The following is a 20,813-nucleotide window of genomic DNA, read 5'->3' as shown; positions in this document are numbered from 1 at the left end:
TGGGAAGTGGTGAATGAATTCCTTGTTTTGCTTTGCTTGTTTAACTGTCTTTATCTCAACCCATGAGTTTTCTCCCTTTTATGGTTCTGACTCTCTCTCCCATCCCACCGGAGGGGTATAAGCAAGTGGCTGTGTGAGGTTGAATTGCCAGCTGGGGTTAAACGACGACAGTCCTTTTTGGCACCCAATGTGGAACTCAAATGGTTTGAGATGACAGATTTGATTGGAATGTGCTAGACTGAACTCATAGCTGTTATTGCTGTTTAGCTATTAATCAGCAGGCTTCTGTGCTTGCGGTGGGGCTTGCTTGCCTCACTGTATTGGTATCTAGTGCTTGTCAGTGGCTGATTTTGCTTTCACTGCTTGCCATACTGCTTATCCATCTTACTCTGCTATACCTGAGAATGTTTTGATAGCAATGGCAATGTGCCTGAGCTGGCAGATGGCCAGGTCATCGCTACTGTTTCTGTGCTGCTGTACTAGACATGCTGGAACTCCAGTGTGAACTTGAGTTAACAGGACTGTGACCTGTGGATGAGTCCACATCAGAGCAGGACATTCGAAAGCATCTGTGGCCATGTATAAGCCCCTGTCAGAGCAGGTACATCTTGAAACATCTGTGGGAGGTGTACCTCTGAAGGGACTGTGGCCCAAGTATAAGTCCATGCTGGAGAAGATACACCTTGAAGCATCTGTGGCTGTGCATGAGGTCATGCTGGAGCACCTCAAAGCATGTGGCCTTGGATAAACCCACGACAGAGAAGGTACAGCCCTGGAGGGACTGCAGCCATGGGTAAGGCCATGTGGGAGCAGGTTTACTTGTGAAGGGACTATGGCTGAGGGTCAGGCCACGTTGGAGCAGGTCTATCTCTGAAGGCATTATAGCCCATGGAGAAGGCCATGCTGGAACAGGTGTACCTCCAAGAAACTGTGGCTGTGGATAAGTCTGTGTGGTAGCAGTACATCCCTGGAGAGACTGTAGCTCATAGATAAGGCTCCATTTGGAGCAGGCACACCTCTAAGGGACTGCAGGCTGAGGATCAGTCCAAGGGGAGGAGTTCATTGCCACGTTAAACCTGATGGTCCAGTCCAAAGGGACCAGGGGTGGAGATCATAATGGAAATACCTTTAAATTGTTATAATCCATGATCTGAGTTGCATGTTACAGAAATTACTATAACAGGAACCACCTCAACTGGTGGAAGAGAAGCCTTACAAGAAGCAGTGCAAGCGTAGCAGTGACTTGATCTGAGCTGGCTTTGGTGCCCAATAACTCCATGCAACAAACCACCTCTCCCGTCCTGTGTGAGCACCATAACAGATGGAGCCCAAAGTCATGGACTAGATGAACTCAGTGGACATTCTGTGTACATTTTACAGGGGTGGTTCATAGACTAGGGGAATGATATTTATGTATTATATCAAAGGATAGGAAGGGGGGTGGTTGTTAATGTGGACGTATTGAATAGTGTTGGACCTGAGCATAATGTAAATGGTATGGAATAAGGGGTGGAGAATGTGCTGATTTTGGCTGAGATGGTTAATTTTCTTCATAGTAGCTGCTATGAGGCTATGTTTTAGATTTGTACTGGAAACAGTGTTGATAATACAGGGATGTTTTCATTACTGCTGAGCAGTGCTGACACAGAATCAAGACCTTTTCTGCTCCTCACCCCACCCCACCAGCGAGGAGGCTGGGGGTGCACAGGAAGTTGGGAGGGGACACAGCCAGGATAGCTGAGCCCAAGTGACCAAAGGGATATTCCATACCATATGACATCATGCTCAGCATATACAGCTGGGGGAAGAAGAAGGAAGGGGGGGGGGATGTTGAGAGTGATGGCATTTGTCTTCTCAAGTAACTGTTATGTGATGGAGCCCTGCTTTCCTGAAGATGGCTGAACCCCTGCCTGTCAATGGGAAGTGGTGAATGAATTCCTTGTTTTGCTTTGCTTGTACGAATGGCTTCTGCTTTACAAATTAAACTGTCTTTATCTCAACTCGTGAATCTTCTCACTTTTGCCCTTCTGATTCTCACCCCCTCCCCTATGGAGGGAGTGAGAGAGCAGCTGCATGGGGCTGAGTTGCCAGCTGGGGTTAAACCACAATAAATACAAAAAATATAAACCTCAGAAGTAAAAATATGTTGTTCCACAGAACTCTACAGTATCAGTGAGCTTTACAAGCATTAACTGAATCAGTCTTCAGGGATGGTGAATACTGGCTGTCTTCCTATTTGCCATGCATGGTGTGGCAAGGGCCACGCTTGCAAAAATATGTCCAGTAATTGCAGGTACACTGATACCTGGACATTCAGGTTGAAACACTTCATAGCTGATACTCTAATGACTTCTGTGGGAGCACACAAACACTCAGTCTTAAAATCTTTGGGGCATATCAATTTAGGTAGGCACTTGTAAGTTGAAGGGCTTAACAAGTGGGCACTTTTCTAAAAGTCTACAGATGATTGCTCAAAATAGACAGCAACTTGATAGAGGGGTCTAGATTATAAATTGCGTGTTCCTGGCTCTCAGCCTTATTACTAATCACTAGACCATTCTGAGTCTAGTACCTCCAAAAGAGAATTGGTAAGTGACTTCTAAGGTTCTTTATCTGCACATTCTGTCTGCTATCCACAGTAGTCTCCTAAAGATTTCTGGAGCCACCAAAGCTCTGTATCTATGTTTTATATATAAGCACTTCTCAGATTCTGTAACAAATGCTAAACAAATCACACGAATCCCATTCAAGACAGATAAAAAATTACATCCTATTTTAATTACAAGTTAACCCTTAGAACAGCCTCTAATATCCCACAGCCTTTAAATATTTAATATAGGCTTCCCACTAACAATAGGGATTGTTAATACGCCATAACATCTGACATAGCTCTTTATTTTACATTGAATTTTGTCATATAGAATAAAAAGAGAATGTGATAGAAGAGTCTTTGCTAGACTGGGCATAAAAGAAAGTTACTGCCACGCTGTATTAGCAATCTGAAAAAGACTGAAGATGACAGTTTAATTCGCTGGAAAATGAAAAAAAAATCCTAACAGACTCACTTTACATGAAATCATGAATCCTATCTTTAAAATCCTTTATTTTTTAGTCAGATTAAAAAGTGTGTTATGATCCCTCTAAGTTCTGTTAGCTTTCTTTCAAAACACTCAATTCAAAATGCTTGATATTTCTCTGAAAAATAGAGATGGTGTTTGATTACATTTGAATCTGGAAATGCAGATTCTGTTCTCAGTTCTATCACTGTTCCTGTATGACTTTCAAAAGGTTGCTACCCTTAGGGTTTGGCTTCCTCATCTAAAAAGCAGCAAGCAGGTTTCACCTCTATCTTGTTCAATGATATACCTTAATGTTTGCAAAGCATTTTGAAATTTTTGACCTAACCACCAAATTCAGCATGGCTAAAAGTACAAATGGTTAACCCTAATGCTAAGTTTCAAATAAATTAAGGAACAAGCCAAATATCTTCACTCAAACACAGATTAAAAAAAAAAAATCTAAAATTCTATGTCAAACAAATTATCTATAATTTGCAATACTAAAAAGAAACCTCTTTCTCAAATATAATTGCTTATTTATATCAAAGAGAGTAAGAATGAAGGAGTGTCAGAAGTTTAAAATATCACAATCATTCAGTTTTCCACAATAAAGATAATGCAACTAAGTCAAATCAGACACTGTATAGTATCTATGTATATATATATTTATAGCACACATTAGACACTACAGCCAAACAAAAAGTCACAGAATCATCTGTGTTGGAAAATACTTTGAAGATCACCTAGTCCAACCATTAACCTAACACTGACAGTTCTCAACTATACCATATCCCTAAGCACTATGTCAACCCTAAGTCTTCTAGTCCACTGTTAGTGTGACACAGCTAAACTATAAATTAATACTGTGTCAAGTCCTATCAACATATTCATCTTGCATCATAATCTCCAGAAAGAAAAACATACTGGCCAGTTAGCATAAAAGACTGCTTTTCAAATCACACAGTGTTTCCCTTGGTCTTGCAGGTGTGTGGCAACTGGGCTATAAAAAAGTATACACTAAGAAACCTTGAATCTTAGCATTCATGCATGAAATTAATGCCAGAAAGAAGACTGCAACAGTAAAAATAATTTCAGATTTAAAATGTAATTTAGATATCAGTTGTCTTGTATCTATACAGTGTCTTACAAACCATATTTAAAGTATGTCGAAGTGATTTTCCTAAATCTTCCTGGCGAACTAGAATTTGAGGAATTAGAAAACCCATCCTTAAGAGTTTTCTTTAACTGCAGAATATATTTTCAAGGCATAACATATATTGAAGACCTTAGAGGAGGTATTTGCCTTAACCACCTGTTATAAATCAAAAATACCTTGTCCAGATATGAATATTGGCATATGTTGAATTAATGCATTTTTTTTCCTAATGAAAAATGTTCTCAAGCAAAACCAAAATTGTGTGGAACACCCCAGAATCATAGGAAGTACCTGATGGAGACACAGGGGCAGTATCTTTGAGTCCATCTGCTCAACCTCTTCACGAAGCAAAGAGAAAAGGGACTGCAACGTTTGTTTGTGTTCTTTTTCGTGAAAGTTTTCATTTGCTTCAACAGCACCTTCAGCATGCACAGAATCTGTATCTGTAATAAGAGTATTTTCCTCCTTGATTGTTGTGGTTCCCACTGGAGGAACTCCTTTAAAAAGAACAAGTACTTAAGTTAGGATTCAAAACGTCATCAAGTTGCCTTTTTAGGAAATTTCAATACAAAAGCTATGAATAAAAACCTAGTATCTTAAATAATATCCCTGCAAGTAAATAAAATACTGGTTTTGTCAAAATTAGTTGAGATAGATCTGTCTCAGTGTCAGCTCACCTACCTGAAAAAGGACAGTAACATACATCAAGTATTTCTGTACACTTCTAACTGGGACCTGACTTTAACTTGAGGAAAAAAAAAAACCCACCTAACTGCTCTACAGAGTTATTAATAAGAGACCAGGATGACCCAAAATAAAAACTGTTGTGACTGGTTTTACAGTTTCAGCTAAAAAAATCAATACTTAGATCCAAGTGGACAAACTTCTATGTTAAGACTGAATTGTAACACATCAGAGACTAGGTTGTTTGCAACACAGTTTTTCTCAAAAACGGCAAAAAGAAGGTAGGCGAGAAGAGTGTGAATGAGGTTCTCAGTTTGTTTCTTCACTCCTGCCAAGGACCTTGTACAGGGACATGTCCCAGGGAACAAAGGAAGGACAGACAATGGACCTGTTCTTCAGATAACACAGTGGCTCCTCACAGTGACAACAGGATCTTAAAGGACAGAAAGAAGCAGATGATGACACTGTGGGATTCTGTTGTGGGGGACAGGTGTCCAGGAGGACTGTTCTGCTCAGTGGAAGGGAGTCCAGGGGATGGGCCAGCAGTGTTGATCTACGTTGGTAACAATGACACAAGGATGTGTAAACTCAATCTAGCCTCCAGAACATCTTGCCAGGTAGAAAACTAGGTTCTCCATGATGAATTCTCTGGCAGGCCACTGTTGCCTGTCTCCAATTTTACAGAAGTAAAAAAAGTCAGACATGCACATGGAAGACTGGCAACATATACGTAGGATTATGTAAAGCATAACAGTATAAAAATACTACAGGGAAAACTTTCTGGGTGCAAATCCCACATTTTATTGTTAGAAATGCAGTATTCGTAGTATATTGCTGATCATGAATATGATAGTTCTCAGGAAATGTTAAATGAGATTAGGGAAAATGTGTAGAGCAGGCAGTAGCAATGGAACAAATCAACTACCCATATACGGACTGGACAAGTTTCTCAGGAAGATCAGAGAATAAAAGCAATAAATGATGGCTTCTTATAACACACAGTCTTAGGAGTAACCACAAAACTACAGCTTATTCCACCAACTGATGAACAAGTTTTTTTTCATAAAACAACACTGACTTTGATACATTTACATAGGACTGAACTTTAAAAAAATAATCCCATAATTTTTTAAACAAAGGAATTTGGCCACTGAAATATGCACAATAAACTTTTATAAACTCAACTTATGATATGTTATTCTTTCTCAGCTACATCTCTTTTTTCAAAATTATGTTATCATTTAAAAGCAGGACAGGTGAGGACACTGTTTCAAGTAATCACCACACTTCAACCTTTTCTACAGCTTGGGCACTCAGCATATTTCAGACTCCCTTGTGTTCATCACAGCTGAAGTCCTATAGTGATGATTCAGATTTAAGATTTAGGGCTTAAGAAAGGCATTAGTTTGTCCACTGAAGGCTCCACCGTTCTATTTTTAGTTATTTTATTATCTTTATTAAGTAAATTATCCAGGTCAGGAGTACTAATAATCTCTGTGAGTGGCTATTTTCACAGGGCTTACTGCCACAAAATTGGGGTGTATCTTAAAATTGCCTTTTCAATATTAAGCAACAACAGATATAACTGGATGCAAGATACAAACCAGGAAGTACTTTTAGAGATGGAATTAATGCTGTCTTTAAAAATACAGCTTTCTGCTCAGCACATCATCATGAAACCAGAAAAGAGGGTCTATATATTCCGGCAAACCTCTCAGAAAAAAGCCACTTCAAACTGCACTTTATTAAGTAGTTAATAATCACCTGTCATATCAAAATACAAATGTTGACTGAATCATGCTCAATAGCAACTATCATGAAAAACTTTCATTTTAATGTTATTGTGGTACTGTTGCTAACACACAGTTTATAAACTGCATATTATTGCTACATGTAGTCGATCTGTCAACCTGCTTGGAACCAAATTCTGCCCTCAAATTACTCCCCTGATTCTCAAGCAAGGCCTTAGAGCCATTCATGTTAATTCTATCTTGTTCTATTTTAAACACAAGACAGCATTTGTGCTTTAGTAGTACTATCACCAAGATCTTTTCTTGAGACAGGAACATCCTATTTTTTTTTTCCTCCATGTTCTTCAAAATGGCACACAACATTGCTTTTTCCTGGAAACAATCAATCTTACTGTCCAAAGCAGATTTTTTTTTTTTTTCCCCACTAAAGACTGGCATCTTACACATATTTCTGATATTTTAAGAAGCAAGGATTAAAGTTTTTTCATTTTCCAAAGCACTGATATTTACTACACACACTGATATTTGGTTCCATACTAGAATGGAACCAAAGGCTTTATGAAAATAAATGTGAAAAAACACAGAGGATATCAATTCTCCAACAGCCAGAGCACTCACTAGGAATGTGGCAAAGAGCTGGGTTCAGGTTTCTGCCCTGCCAGACTCACAGAGGTTTCAACTGACATCTTCTATGTCCAGTTGGGTGTGCCAATGTTTCCTAAGACTTGAGGAAGTTTGTTTCTCCTCATAATTTCCCTTAGAGTTCATAGAAGTTCATGTTTGCGAAAAGACACAGTTTTGACAGACCTTGTGAATAGAAGTGACAAATGCATTTTTTGGTATGTCTCACTCTTTGTTTTGTCAGTACTGCAAGTATGTGAAATTAAGATGCTCTTGCCACCTGCTTGAGAATGAGTAAGAGGTTGAAGTATGAGGCATTTGCTAACAAAATAAAATTATGTATATTCTCCTCTGTTTTTTAATTGAATTTTAATTTTCACATTCAGTAGCATTAGATTAAGTCACCAGTAACAGAAGTTTCTTGTACAGAAAACATATGGTAATCTCTTTTTTTAAACATTCTTTGGTACTCAGTACCAGAAAGCTGGTTCAAGACTGATTCATTGAAGAACTATAAAAAAAACCCAAAAAAACCCCACAACCCAACAACCAGCAAGTATTAATAAAAATATTTCATTTTTAAGAGAAGAGATTTTAGGACAGGAGTGTTGGTGGTAAAGATATAATTCTAACTGAGCAAGGTCAAAATCTTTAGTGTGGCACAGAACCTTAAATAAAATAACACTGCTTGAATTTTCATTTAATTTGACTAGTTTATATTCATATATTTCATTTGCTGCAACACCAAACCCATCCTAACCACTCCACTTTCTTCCCCCACCTTCAAGCTGCTTCAGGAAATAAGTGGAATAATTTACAGGAAAAGCGTATGTTTCAGAATTTAACTTGGGGAAAAATTATTAAGTGCAACTTACCACGCTATGCTACATTAAGGAATTATACACCATGACTTTACAATGTTAAGTTACTAGTTATGCCAGGACTGATCTTTTGGAAAAAGCTGAAATTATTTTCAGAGAACAGGAATGATTTGAAGTCCACATTTACAAAAATACATTGAAGCAGATGACACTTCATGAATCACTATCTCTACTGCACTAAAGTTAGTACGATTCATTACAAGGAATCCAAGTATGAATAATCACCAAAGTTTAAATTCCTCAATTTAAACTTACATCACTTCTTTGATCACCAGTGTCCTCCTTAAACAGATATAATCATAGTCTATTCAAAACTATTATTAGTATGCAAAAAGAATGTGAGAGAAATTTGGGATCTGGAAGCTATATGCTTGTCAATTCACCCTAATATGCCTACTGGCAGCATCAAGACAGCTAAAGGGAGGTGTTTCTTCAAACAATGCATAGGCGAAATCTTGGAACTGCTTACTCCATGACACCAAAATGGACTCAAAAAACAACTGCAAGTCAGGTGACAAATTCACTGTAAGCTATTACAATCTATCAATTCCCACTTGGGGAAGTCCTGAATAGATAACTGCTGGTGGCAAGGAGAACACACGAACAAATCACTACGCCTTTGCCTTGTCTTTATATTCGTACCTACCCATCCTCTACTGGCCACTGTCATGGGAAGGATACTGAACTAGGTGAATCTTCAAACCAGATACAGTGATTCTTAATCTCACATTCCAGTCTACTGATTGTAGAAGCTAGGATAATTCTAGATCCAACACACTCCAAGCATATACAGAAACAAAATAATCAAATACTTACAACTATTTATGCTTTGTAAGCAATGTTTAGAGGGTTTCAAACACATTGCAAGTGCGAGTACTTACTCTTTCCTCTAAAGTAAAAACATATCTCCAGAGCAGAAGATTGGCTTCTCTAATGATCACCAATCTTCTACTGAGTGAGTCCTGAAAAATAACTAAAATGTACTTTTCCATATTCCAGGTTCATTGCTTTAGTTACTAGCAAGAGAAGGAATATGAACAACATGCTTTTTAAGTCAAACATCAACTTTTCCAGAATGGCAACATTTAACAGTGACCCTAACAGGTTTGCTTATAGGGAAAGAGAAGAAATCCCTTCTTTAGCTAAGAGTCAAAGTTACTGATTCATGATTTCTCAATAGTGAAAAATAAAAAATATCACCATAACACATGCCATGCAAGTATTTAGGTTCAACAAAAATTCAGCTCCTTGTTGAATTCAACAAAACTGTGTTTTTTGCAGGCAGGACATTCTCTGTTGTGGTATTTTACATCTCTAGATTTTTCCATGAAATTTTATTTACTGCAGATTTCTGCTTTCTGCCTTAAAACTGCCATCTACTGTGCACAGCTCATTTTGTAGTACTTCTACATCAGTTGACTGCACTTATCAACAAGAATACAAACTAACCCAGAGAAAATACAAGTGAAGATTATCTTTCAGTGTTTGGGTGAATTTCTCCTTTTCTTCCTCTCATCGTGCTTCAGATACCTCTGCCCACACGTCTGTATCACATTTCATCAACTTGTTTTTTGTTATTCCCATCATACAGATGACTCGTCCTCAATTACTTCTGCCAATCTCTTGTTTTAATTAAGTATTTTCTTCTATTTTTAAACATTATGTCTGCAGTTGAAATATATACTTAATGACTTTCTGCATCGTTTAATGAGAACTCATTCTCCCTATAATGACAGATTTCAGGATCCTCTTATCTCTACTAGAAAATATAATTTATCTCTTCCAGATTTTGCCTATACATACAAGATATGGAACATGAAGCTTTCTTCCTTTCCCTTCTTTGCCTATTTTATAACCCTTTAAGATCATCATCAGTTTTCAGATTAGGCCATAGAAGACTTGCCATTTAGCAGGAAAAATAGATAATTTAAAAATACAATTTAAGTCGCCAAATTCCCCAAATTTTCAGTCTTTAAATAAAAAAAGCCCCACCAACCACGGAAAAACAAGCAGGCATGATTCAGTTGTTCCAATAAACTTCCGAAGATACTGATGTGATGAAACACACTGATTTTAATTAATATATTTGCAGCACTATGATACATAAGCTTTTTGATTTATGGCAAAAACCTAGTAACACATTGTGTTGCTGTGGACAAATCCTATTCATTCAAAAAGGGAAAAAGCATCTCAAGTAAGAACATGTAATAAACATTTATATTTTCCTTATCCAATTCATATCTGAATTGAATAAGATCTAAAAGGAGAAATAACATCAAAAGATCTAAAGGAGAAATAACATCAAAAATTGGTAGAAACATAGTTTTAAACAGTTCATTATCCAAAATACACATCCTATGGCAATCTGTTAAGCTTTGAAAAATGTAAGTAAATTTTGACAACAACAGGCCAAGATTAAGCTATTTGGTACTCACATCAAGATTTCAAATCTTGACGTTGTACCGGGACACCAAAATCTTGCACTCAAGTATGATGTTCAAATAACAAAACCATATTGCCTGAATTTCTGGCTCTTCTGATTTGGACGTCAGCCAAATTTCTATACTGAAACTGCACCTCCCTCTACTTGTGTTTCCTTTATATTTTCCATTTGCTACTAGCCAACATTTAAATACAGAAGGTGAAAACATCTAGAGTTGAATCTGATTTAGGACTATTAACAGTTCTGAAAAAAACCCCAACCCTTTAGCGAAATTTTAAAAATCATCAGTATGACAACTAAAATATATCTTTCTTAATAGTTCACAGATTAGAACAACAGTGGTTTTAAGTAAACAGAACAAAAAACATTTTTTTATAAAGTACCTTTAGACTTTTTACTGGTGCTTCTTTTGCTTCTTGGACTTCTTTTTCCACCTGGATGTTTTTCTGTAATAGGTTTTTCCTCCAGCTGGGGGTCCATATGGATATCTACAGATCTCCTCTCAGTGCTGCTTTCCTCAGAGTGTGGGGTACAGTCTCCACTGTCCCTATTCTCATTATTATTGATGCTGTCCTGCTCACCTTTATCTTGCTGTCCCATAGCAATGCTACTACTGATCAGAACCTCGTTTCCATCATTGTCAAGTTGATTTTCATTTTCATCAGCTGAAGAAACCAAATGAGATGCCAAACTTTCCACCCTATAGTCAGCAGGAAGACTGTCCTTTGAGAGATCATTTGGTGGAAATTTTCTGTCATCCATTAGAGCGTTACTTGTTGAACCACTTAAATCTCCCTCCAAATATTTTTAGACCTAAAATATAAAACCAGAAAAAGCATTTATATGATGTATATTGTAATAGATAAATAACCTTGTATTTCATGCCAGACAATAAAGAATCATATTAGCCAAGTGATAGTTTAAAAGTATGGGGAAATTCTTTCAAACAGTAATCCATTGCCACATTGTACATCTTAAAGCAAAGCATATCTATATACAAAAACCCATCTATAAACTTGTATCTTTATGCAATTATAATTGGTTCCAATTACCTGACCAATAGCACAGCTGATCTTTACAGCAGTGCTCAGTGTTACAGCTGAGGTAATGAGAAAAACAAAAAGATAAACAGAAACCAACCCCACTACCCCCCTTAAATCCATGGATAAAACAAAAGCATTCTTGTCACATAAGATCATAGTTTGCCTGAAATAAAAATAAACCAGGGAGGAATATAGCCAGAACAACTTTTAATTCCGTCAGTGATGGTACCACATCAAATATGCAGATAGATTAACTGTTACAAGAATTAGATGGAAGTAGAACCTCTTTATTGAATCAGATTGTCACTTTATTTCCAGGAAAACATTCAACATGTCTTCAGTATACACAGAAACAGATGGTTTGTTAATAAAAAAACCTAATCCCCACCTACTCTCAGCAGGGGTCAATTTTCCCTTTTCATGAACATGCAACTCTATCTAGTCAATGCTGCAATTAGATGTATATTCACAGAAAAAAGGGTAACTCTTAGCAGCAGAGTTACATGGTACTTATACAGGACTTATTTTATTACTTTATATCTTCAGCTTTTAGAAGCATGGTAACACTGCTGGTTTAACTTAGCAACTATACAGATGAAATACAGCTTCATTACATACATCTCATTAGATTTAGCTCACACATTTTAAATAGTGAAGCCAAAAATCAGCAAGCACTCCTGTATTATAGAAGAGCTTAGACAAGCCACCTACAGCAGCTTCCTATCCTTTCCTTTAAATGAAAAGGCATTTTAGGAAATCTGTCTTCACAAGGCTTTCTTCAGTCTTATGTCCTGGTATATACAACTGAAATAAGTGAAATACACACTTGCTAAATATGCAAGATAACATTTCATTTTACTTGCTAGAAAAATTCAAACTGCAGAAAAATGGAAAAAATGCCTTAGAGAATAAGTAGGTTTTCCTTCACACACAGAAAAATATTTCTATTAAAGATAAGTAAAAACATTTTCCCAAAATTATTCCACCACCACCTCTGTAGTTGCTAAAAGGACTAGAAAAAAGAAAACATCACTCCTGTCTTGGAGAAGGACAAGAAGGAGGATTCATGAAACTACAGGCTGCTCAGCCTCACCTCAATCCCTGGAAGGTGATACAGCGAGTAATCATAGAAACCATTTTCAAACGTATGAAGGAGAAAGGTCATCAAGAGTAGTCAGCGTGGATTTATGATGGGTAAAGAGTGCTTAACTAACTCGATAGGCTTCTACAAAGAGGTGACTGGCTCAGCAGAGGAAGAGAGAACAATGTATGCCGTTTACCTTGACTCTGGTAAGGCTTCTGACACCATCTCCAAAAACATCCTCACAGACAAGCATACAAAGTACAGGCTAGGTAAATAGACAGGGAGGAGTTCCAGGGAAGCATGCAGAGGGCGACAAGCCACCACCAGCTGGGCAACTCAAAGGCAAAGTCACCACCAACTAGGACAACTCCATCTCTGCTTCCAACCTGAAGAACTTGTTAACCATTTCCAGCCACACCAGTCTAACAAAAAATACTGCATATCCTATAATATAAACTGCACCAGGGGAGTCTTAGACTGGCCATTAGGAAGCATTTCTTTACTGAGAGGGTGGTCAAACCCCAGACTAGGCTTCCTAGAGAGGCGGTTAATGCTTCAAGCCTGTCTGCGTTTAAGAGGCATTTGGACAATGTCCTTAGTAACACACTTTAGCTTTTGATCAGCCCTGAATTGCCCAGGCAGTTGGACTAGATGATAGTTGTAGGTCCCTTCCAATGGAAATATTCTATTCTATTCTAGATGAATAATGAGTTATACACTAGAGATGCAAGTCGTATTTTCCTTTGGCAACCAAATAAGAGAACTGGCATTCTCTGAGTACCAGGAAGACAAAAGGAAGGAACTCCAGAGGAGACATCTATCTGGAGAATGCATCTGTTCATTAGAAGGATGCTTCTTAATCAAGCCATTTTCTCTCAGAAAGAGTTAAATGCAAAATGAAATATTAAAAGGACAGAACTTTAATCAGACCTAGAATAGCAATAATCAGAACTAGAAGATATTCTTTACAGACACCCACACTATAGTTATATTGATTTATTGATGACAACTGTTCTAAAGCATTAAAAGAAAAAATAAACCCAAACACCACGTTAAACTTGAAAGGTCCACTTCTTACTCTTCCTAGCATATGAAATAATAACTACTGCTACCCTTGCCAGCTCATAAACTAAATGATACATCAAACAAAAGAGTTGAAGTAAATTGCCCAAAGCCAACAAGGAATTAGTTTTAACAGCAATAATTAAAAATCAGGATGTCGTACCACTACTCTCTTGCTTCTATCAGTAGACAACAGCTTATCCTTTCAACATCTATCACACAGAAACAGAAATGTGAATGTATTTGAACAAGGTGTTTCCTATGAGATTGTGCAAAATGAGGAAAAGATGCTTTTGACAAGTGACATTTTCTATAGAGGAAGCTAACATTTTGATAGAAAATATTAACTCATTTCCTTTTAACATGTGGCTAAAATGATAGTTGCTCTCTAGCTGAGAGGCTGGTGAGCTTCTGCAGCTAGCACAGATGAACATTTCTTGGTTTATTGTTTGAAACACAGTATTTCTCCAAACAAAAGTAGCCCTGAAAAGCTATTCATTTCTACAACCCTTATGACTCCTTAGAGAATGAAAATCCAGAAGAAGCTAGTTCAAAGAATTTAGAACAGTCTTGGCCTTGATCTTTTAAAAGGATTTTTTTCCTACCCTGATGAAACTTTCTTACTTCCTGGTTTTCAGTGTTGCTGTCTGCTATTCCTTTTGACTTTACAAAGGCACCAGGCAGGTACCAAAGTGAAGCTAAATCCTGTGAGAACAAACTTTAGCTCTGTCTAAAAACACAAGTAGAAACACTTATTTATAAGCAAAAATAGAATTTAAATCACTAGTGATTTGAACTATATTTAACAGACCAGTAACATACAGTTAATGTATCTACTTCTTTGCCATTTAAATTAATTGTATGCACAAACATGCTAAGAAAAAAATGTTTGTTTCTTCCTAGGCACATCTTTCCTCCCTTCACTAGTTGCCCAAAATTGAAATAAAAGTTAACACTGAGTAGAACTGTGCTGACCTCTGTTAAAAGGTCCTGATGAATGGAAGTGCTTCAGTTCCAGTTGCCACACAGATTCATGCAATTGGCATATATAGTCATGGTGATTATAACACAAATTAAAAATAAGACAGGAGAATACTTGCCAAGTGGCTAAAAGACAAAGTCTGTGTTGAAGAAATTAGTTGTATGCTTGTTTGCTTTAGGACAAACAGTATGTACATTACAGAAATACCACGGTACTCACTTCTATTTTGGGTCAATTTCAATGTTAAAAAGCCTGTGCTCCTCAGTGTTCTCTTTTATATACTTCATATAATTTCAGCAACTTTTTCAGTTGCTCATTTTCGCATGTGTACAAAGCTTTTCTTCCATCTATCCTTACTAAGGAAACATAACCTTAAATACAGTTGTTTGGATTGTATTCTGAAAAAAAGGGAAGAACTGGGATCTTTCCTGACTTGGCACAGCTAAAATTTGAAGAAGGCATTAAAAAACCCCAAACCAAACAACACCCACCCCCCCCACCACACCCCTCACATTAACACAGTTCCTCTGTCCTGGAAAAGCTGGTGGTTTTTGTGAATGTTTATTGAATATACAGCATAGTCTTTCATTCACTGATCTCAGAAATATCTTACTGAACAGATCAAGATCGTAACACTGTATCTGCTGGCAAAAGGCTAAAAGGCTCTATCATTCAAAAAGTTTATGGCAAATCATTCTTTTACTCCATCTGACTACCTTCATGTAGCTCCTCTGCCAAAGACACTATTTTGCATCTCTCGTTCTCATGTCACTAAACTATTCTATGTTAATTAGGGAGCTTTAAGTATTTTAATGCTTTGAAAGTCAGTTTCCCCATTATATCACCTACATTGCTCTATTCAAATTGAATAGGCATTTCAGACTGGTTCCCAGTGTTGATTCTACTCAATCCTTTCATTAACTTTGATGATAAAACACAATAGCTATATAAAAACTGCAGTTAGAAACAATCATAAGTATTTTTGAGGGTTTAATTAGAAATTAATTGCAACAATAAGTGCTCGAAAAGGAGTAAATGAAATTCATTAAAACAAACAGAACACACTGTATCTTTTAGAATAAATGAAGCACATCTACATGAAATAGGGATTAACCTGGCATTCTGTTCTGATGAAAAGCATCTCAAAGATATACCAAACAGAAAACTGACCGTGAGCCAGTTTTCTTTCTCCTGAGATATAATATGGCAAGTGTTACAGGCACAAGAGAATTCATTATGTCCTACCAGACACTAACCAATCACAGCCGTGTAATTTTGTTTCCTCCACAATATACACAAAACAAGATGTACACAAATAAGAGAACCTAGATCATAGTGAATTAAGAGTCTTAGAGAGGGAAAGACAGCATGACACGTGGTAACAGTTACTCAGCCTAGAAAAAGTTGCCATATAAACAACCAAACAGGCTGTCTAGAGATGTTGTGGAATCCCCACCTTTTAAAGAAGAAATTAAGCAAGTCTCAGGTTTAAGGACAGGTAAAAAATAGATAGTACCTAGGATTAAGGAAATTTAATTTTCTTTACTGTTGCAAGGGTATTGTCCTTTTTTTTTCTTTTTTAATTTTTTTTTAAATACAAGCAGCTTCACAAGTCCTAGAGAAAAAAAATCACGCTGATTCTGTGGAAACAGGATTTTTCTTAAACCATTATATTTACAGACATTACAGATTATCTGCCTCTATCACTAGAACAAAAAAGGAAAACTGCAGAAACACTGAAATTTTAAAAATGACTAAACTTAACCCATACGTTCCTTAAAAAGAATGTTGATCTGATAGCTGGTGTAAAGATACATTTAAATGTGGTCCTGTAATGTAACTCATTTTGTAACTATAAATAATCTTCTACAAATGAATACAAACCAACACGAAAATTATCTCAGGTATACAAAATCTAAACATGTACAGCAATTTCTTGTTATTGCACATCAATTTCTTCATACAAGGAAGAACACTGATCTCCTTTTATGAGCAATTATATTTACTACCAAAATGAAGATGCAGCAATGGACAGGGAACTCTAGGTGACAGAGTAGATACATGGCACTATCTAAAAACTATATACAACAAACTGTTACAAGTTCATTAGCTTGCAAGAAAAAGGGCAGTGTCTACTTCGCCATTACAAAAGCTAAAAACCCAAAAAGCCCATGTTTTTCTGAGAAAGTGCAAGTGCAATTTCTCTACAACTGTTTGCTGCTTCTGCTGATGTGGAAGCTAAGATACACCAAAAGAAAACTGGAATATTATTACCAGATTGCTTCAGAGTGCCCTTGCCCCACCACAGCCAAGAAAAAAAAAAAACAGAGAAAAGTACTAGTTGTTGAAGATGTACTTGACCAAAACACAGTTTGCTGCAGAAGGAAAGAGACAGCAGATAAAGAAGGCAGGCAATTCATTTAGCTATAATCATCTCTCAAAACCAGATGAGCCAGCAGAATTCTGCTCTGCATTGTGTTTTATGTGCAACACTTAATGTATGGAATGTTGCTGTTTCTAAAGAAGGGAAATAAAAATATTTGTGTATTCTCCCATTATCCAACCTGACATCTCTGCACAAAAAAATTACCATGCTGTTGTTCTGTCTTACAGCATGGACTCATTAGTAGTTTATCGTTTCACAAGATAGCCTTACGTACAATCCCATTACTGGATAGCCTCACTATGAGAGAATCTCATTAACATCCTCCTGACCGTTCAGCTTGCCCTATGTTAGGCTTTGAAACTAGGGGTAAAAATATCTTTATATGTGTTTTCTGCTTCTGTGTCAGATATATGCTTTAGGAGGTCTCTCTCTGCAGAAGTGTTAAGTCTGCTGTCCTCCAAGAAGTATTCAGATGCAGGAGTGGTTTATCTAATTTAACTGAATTTACAAAAGTGTCTGAGCATGAACACTTCAGTGGTTTGGCATTTTCTGACACTGAAGTGACATTTCTCAAGTGGCAGTGGCATTTAAAGACATGATGATCTTTACATCTATAAACAGCAGGAATAGTGAGGTTTTGAGAGGAAGTTCCATGTGCTACTTTCAACTTCTAAGCTTCCTAGTCATACTGCTTACTCACAGCTTTAATAAACAATGATAAAAATATACTGCCAGGCATAATCTACTCTTCCATATTTAATATTACTGTTAAAGTATGTTTCAGTCAGCAATCAAATACAAGAGGCTTGTCTGGGAACAAAGAGTATCTTTTATTAGAACATACAACAGAGTTTAGGTAAAAATCTCACAGAAACAAGGTCTTTTTCAGAAGTCAAAATACACAATGATCAGTCCCCCAAGTGTCTGAAAAGTTTTGGGGTTCAAGCTTCACTAGGACAAATTTCAATGAATGGTATAACAATAAAAGGGGAACTCACCATTTGATGTGTTCGTTTTTTGTTATTGTCTGCAGCAAAACGCCAGAACGTATCTCAGGTAGGGGTAGATAGTAGAATAGACTGGTTTAGGAGGATGGAGAAATTCCATCACTACAGCATTTTCATAAACAGTCTAGACAATAATTGGTCAGGAATAATCTATGAGTAACTGGTCCTGCCTTGAGATGCATGAATCGCCTTTTAAGTCTCATAAGAAGTAATTTGCCTTTTTTGATTTTGTATTTTCATTCTAATTGAACAACCCCCAGATTGCTGTTACACTTCAGAACGTGTGCACAAGTTTGATTACAAAGTATAACAAAAATAAAAAATTTCCTACCAGACAACTGTAGGCATTTTTTCTAGGATGGGTACTTTTTACCTACAGGAAAAAAAAAAAAAAAGTAGTCCTACAGATCAGGACAGACTGTTTTTATGAGAACTAAACAGTTCAGCTCACTCTTATCCAAATCTTTAGTTTACCAGAACCTGAGAAAGCTGATACATCCTACCACCTCACAAGAAGTAGCTAAAAAGCACACAATGAAAAAAAAAAAAAAATCCCTCATGATCTCAAGTAACAACAAACATAAATGAAAAGGCAGAAATGACAGAATATAGTCCCTTGAAACGGAGCTGAAAGAAGAGTGAGGTAATTATCTAAAAATTGCCCATCTGAAGAAGCAGGAGTGCTCAAGACTTTCTGACAGTCTAATTTCAGTGAGATTGAATTTCATTATTTACACCTGAGGGATGAGCAAGTTTTATATCCCTCATCACTACAAAGAAAATTAGCATGGTCAAAATATTCAGTTATGTCCTAAATCATATCAAGGCCAGAAGCAACCACAAATAGAATGGAAATCTGTCTATAAAATTTATTGAACAATTCTTGTCTGCAGGTATTACATACTTGCTGCTCCTTTGTTATCAAACCTGCAGGTCCAAACAGAAGGTTAATTAAGAACAGAGCTAATTGTTAGAGCTTCAATAATTGTCATAATTAGAAAATTAGAATATCCGGCAGCTCTACCAAAATGTTGCATCAGTTGGTTTTATATTTCAGAAGGGAAAGATGGTCTAGTTTCTACACAGTGTCAGATACAAATGACTGAGATCAAATCCTTTCTTTGCTCTGAACCTTCTCCATGAAACTGGTCAAACTGTCACATCATCTTTAATGCATTTCTTAACTACCAAACACTGCTTTATTTCACAGGGCTGTAACAAAGATGAATACATTAAAAAGACTGTGAAACTGATATTTTGGTAAAGGGGACCATACAAAGACTGTAAAGAGGTACAAAACAGACATTTAAATTTGGTCAAGTTTTTTGCCCTTACATGCATGAGTGGGAACTCAATCACGTATAAACCAAAAGAGGCCTATGTTAAATGAATCACAATCCCCCAAAAATGAATCACTGGTGTAACTTGATTGAAGTTAATGAAGCTGCAACCATTTAAACCCAGTGGTGAATTTAGCCTTGAGTCCTGTTTCAACTCTCCCCTTCCCAACAGGAAGTTATTAAGGTAATGAATTTCAGCTCTAATTCTGTAAATAGATGTTGGCTATATGAGCTGTCTCTAACAATTTACACATACTTTTGATTAACAGATCTTGGAGAGGTTTTCTGAAGCACACATCAGTTTTTCTATTAGAATTTGAATGTATGTTTCTGATACCTCAGCCTGTAAACAGATCTACTTTGTTTTAGACCAGTTATTCAGAAAACTTATTATCAAGATCACTTTAAGTAGTAGTTTTCATTTTAAAAAGGCATCTTTCCATTAGGAAGTCCCAAATATCACAAACATTAATAAAAGCTAGCATCAGTACTGTAAGAGGGTAAAAAGTAATTTCACTAAAACCCAAACTCAGATAGTTCAAATGATACCAAGGCAGGAGATATACAGCCACTAGAGACATTGAATGATTACTATTTCTCCTTGTACTAATGATGTCTTATTTCAGTGCTGAAATAGTAGACATTAATAGTCTTCCACGAGAAAAAGAGAAATCCAGAAAAGAAACTAAGCTGCTATCAAAACAACATTGGCTAAAGGGCAATTTTATATGCCAGCCGTCATAAAATCTTCCTGGGATCAAATGTGTAAGCTGTGAATGTCACTTTATTTTAGAAACACATGAATAAAAGGAAGATGCCAAAATATTAGTGAACAGCTTACAAACTTTTAAGTGTCAGGACGGATGTGTCCCAGGTTGTTTATTTTGCCATTAGTCAACTGTAACACTGTAAATAAAGAACAACACCTGAACAGTGATGCAGCTCCAGTTGAAGTGTTGGTCTAAAGTGGTAAAATCATCATGACCTTACTTTGAGGCTAAAAGCACAAAAGATTCCAAGTTTTAACCATTAAGAAAAACCTCCAAAATGTACATTACAAATTTCCATATTATTTCAATGACATATTAATCAAGTGAACCTAAAAACCTTCATAACATGCTTATATTTTAAAGATAAAACCAGGATTAGTTTTTTGTTTACTTTTTTAAATCCCAAAGTTATTTTGAATCAATCTCAATTTGTCCTGCAGTGTAATATTGATTTTTCAAACAAAATAAAACAAGAAAATTAAATGAAACCCACGGACAGAGAAAAGCAGTGTTAAAGCTCACATTATAAGGCCACACATTAACA

The 20,813-nt window shown here is 36.6% G+C and overlaps 1 protein-coding gene across 2 annotated transcripts in view; it reads right to left on the bottom strand.

Moving 5' to 3' along the window:
- The window catches only part of CNST (consortin, connexin sorting protein), a 53,659-nt gene that overhangs the window by 27,936 nt on the left and 4,910 nt on the right, over positions 1-20,813 (bottom strand). For both annotated transcript variants that reach the window (XM_074896877.1, XM_074896878.1), the window contains exons 4-5: positions 10,979-11,408; positions 4,507-4,712 (exon numbers count right to left, since the gene is read on the bottom strand). In XM_074896877.1, the coding sequence (XP_074752978.1) occupies positions 4,507-4,712; positions 10,979-11,357 (585 nt within the window). In that variant the 5' untranslated portion in view covers positions 11,358-11,408. The remainder of the gene's footprint in view (positions 1-4,506; positions 4,713-10,978; positions 11,409-20,813) is intronic.

Source organism: Athene noctua, chromosome 1 (assembly GCF_965140245.1).
Source record: "Athene noctua chromosome 1, bAthNoc1.hap1.1, whole genome shotgun sequence".
NCBI lineage: Eukaryota > Metazoa > Chordata > Aves > Strigiformes > Strigidae > Athene > Athene noctua.
Note: the sequence above shows the minus strand (reverse complement) of the source record. Positions and strands in the feature narration are given on the sequence as shown.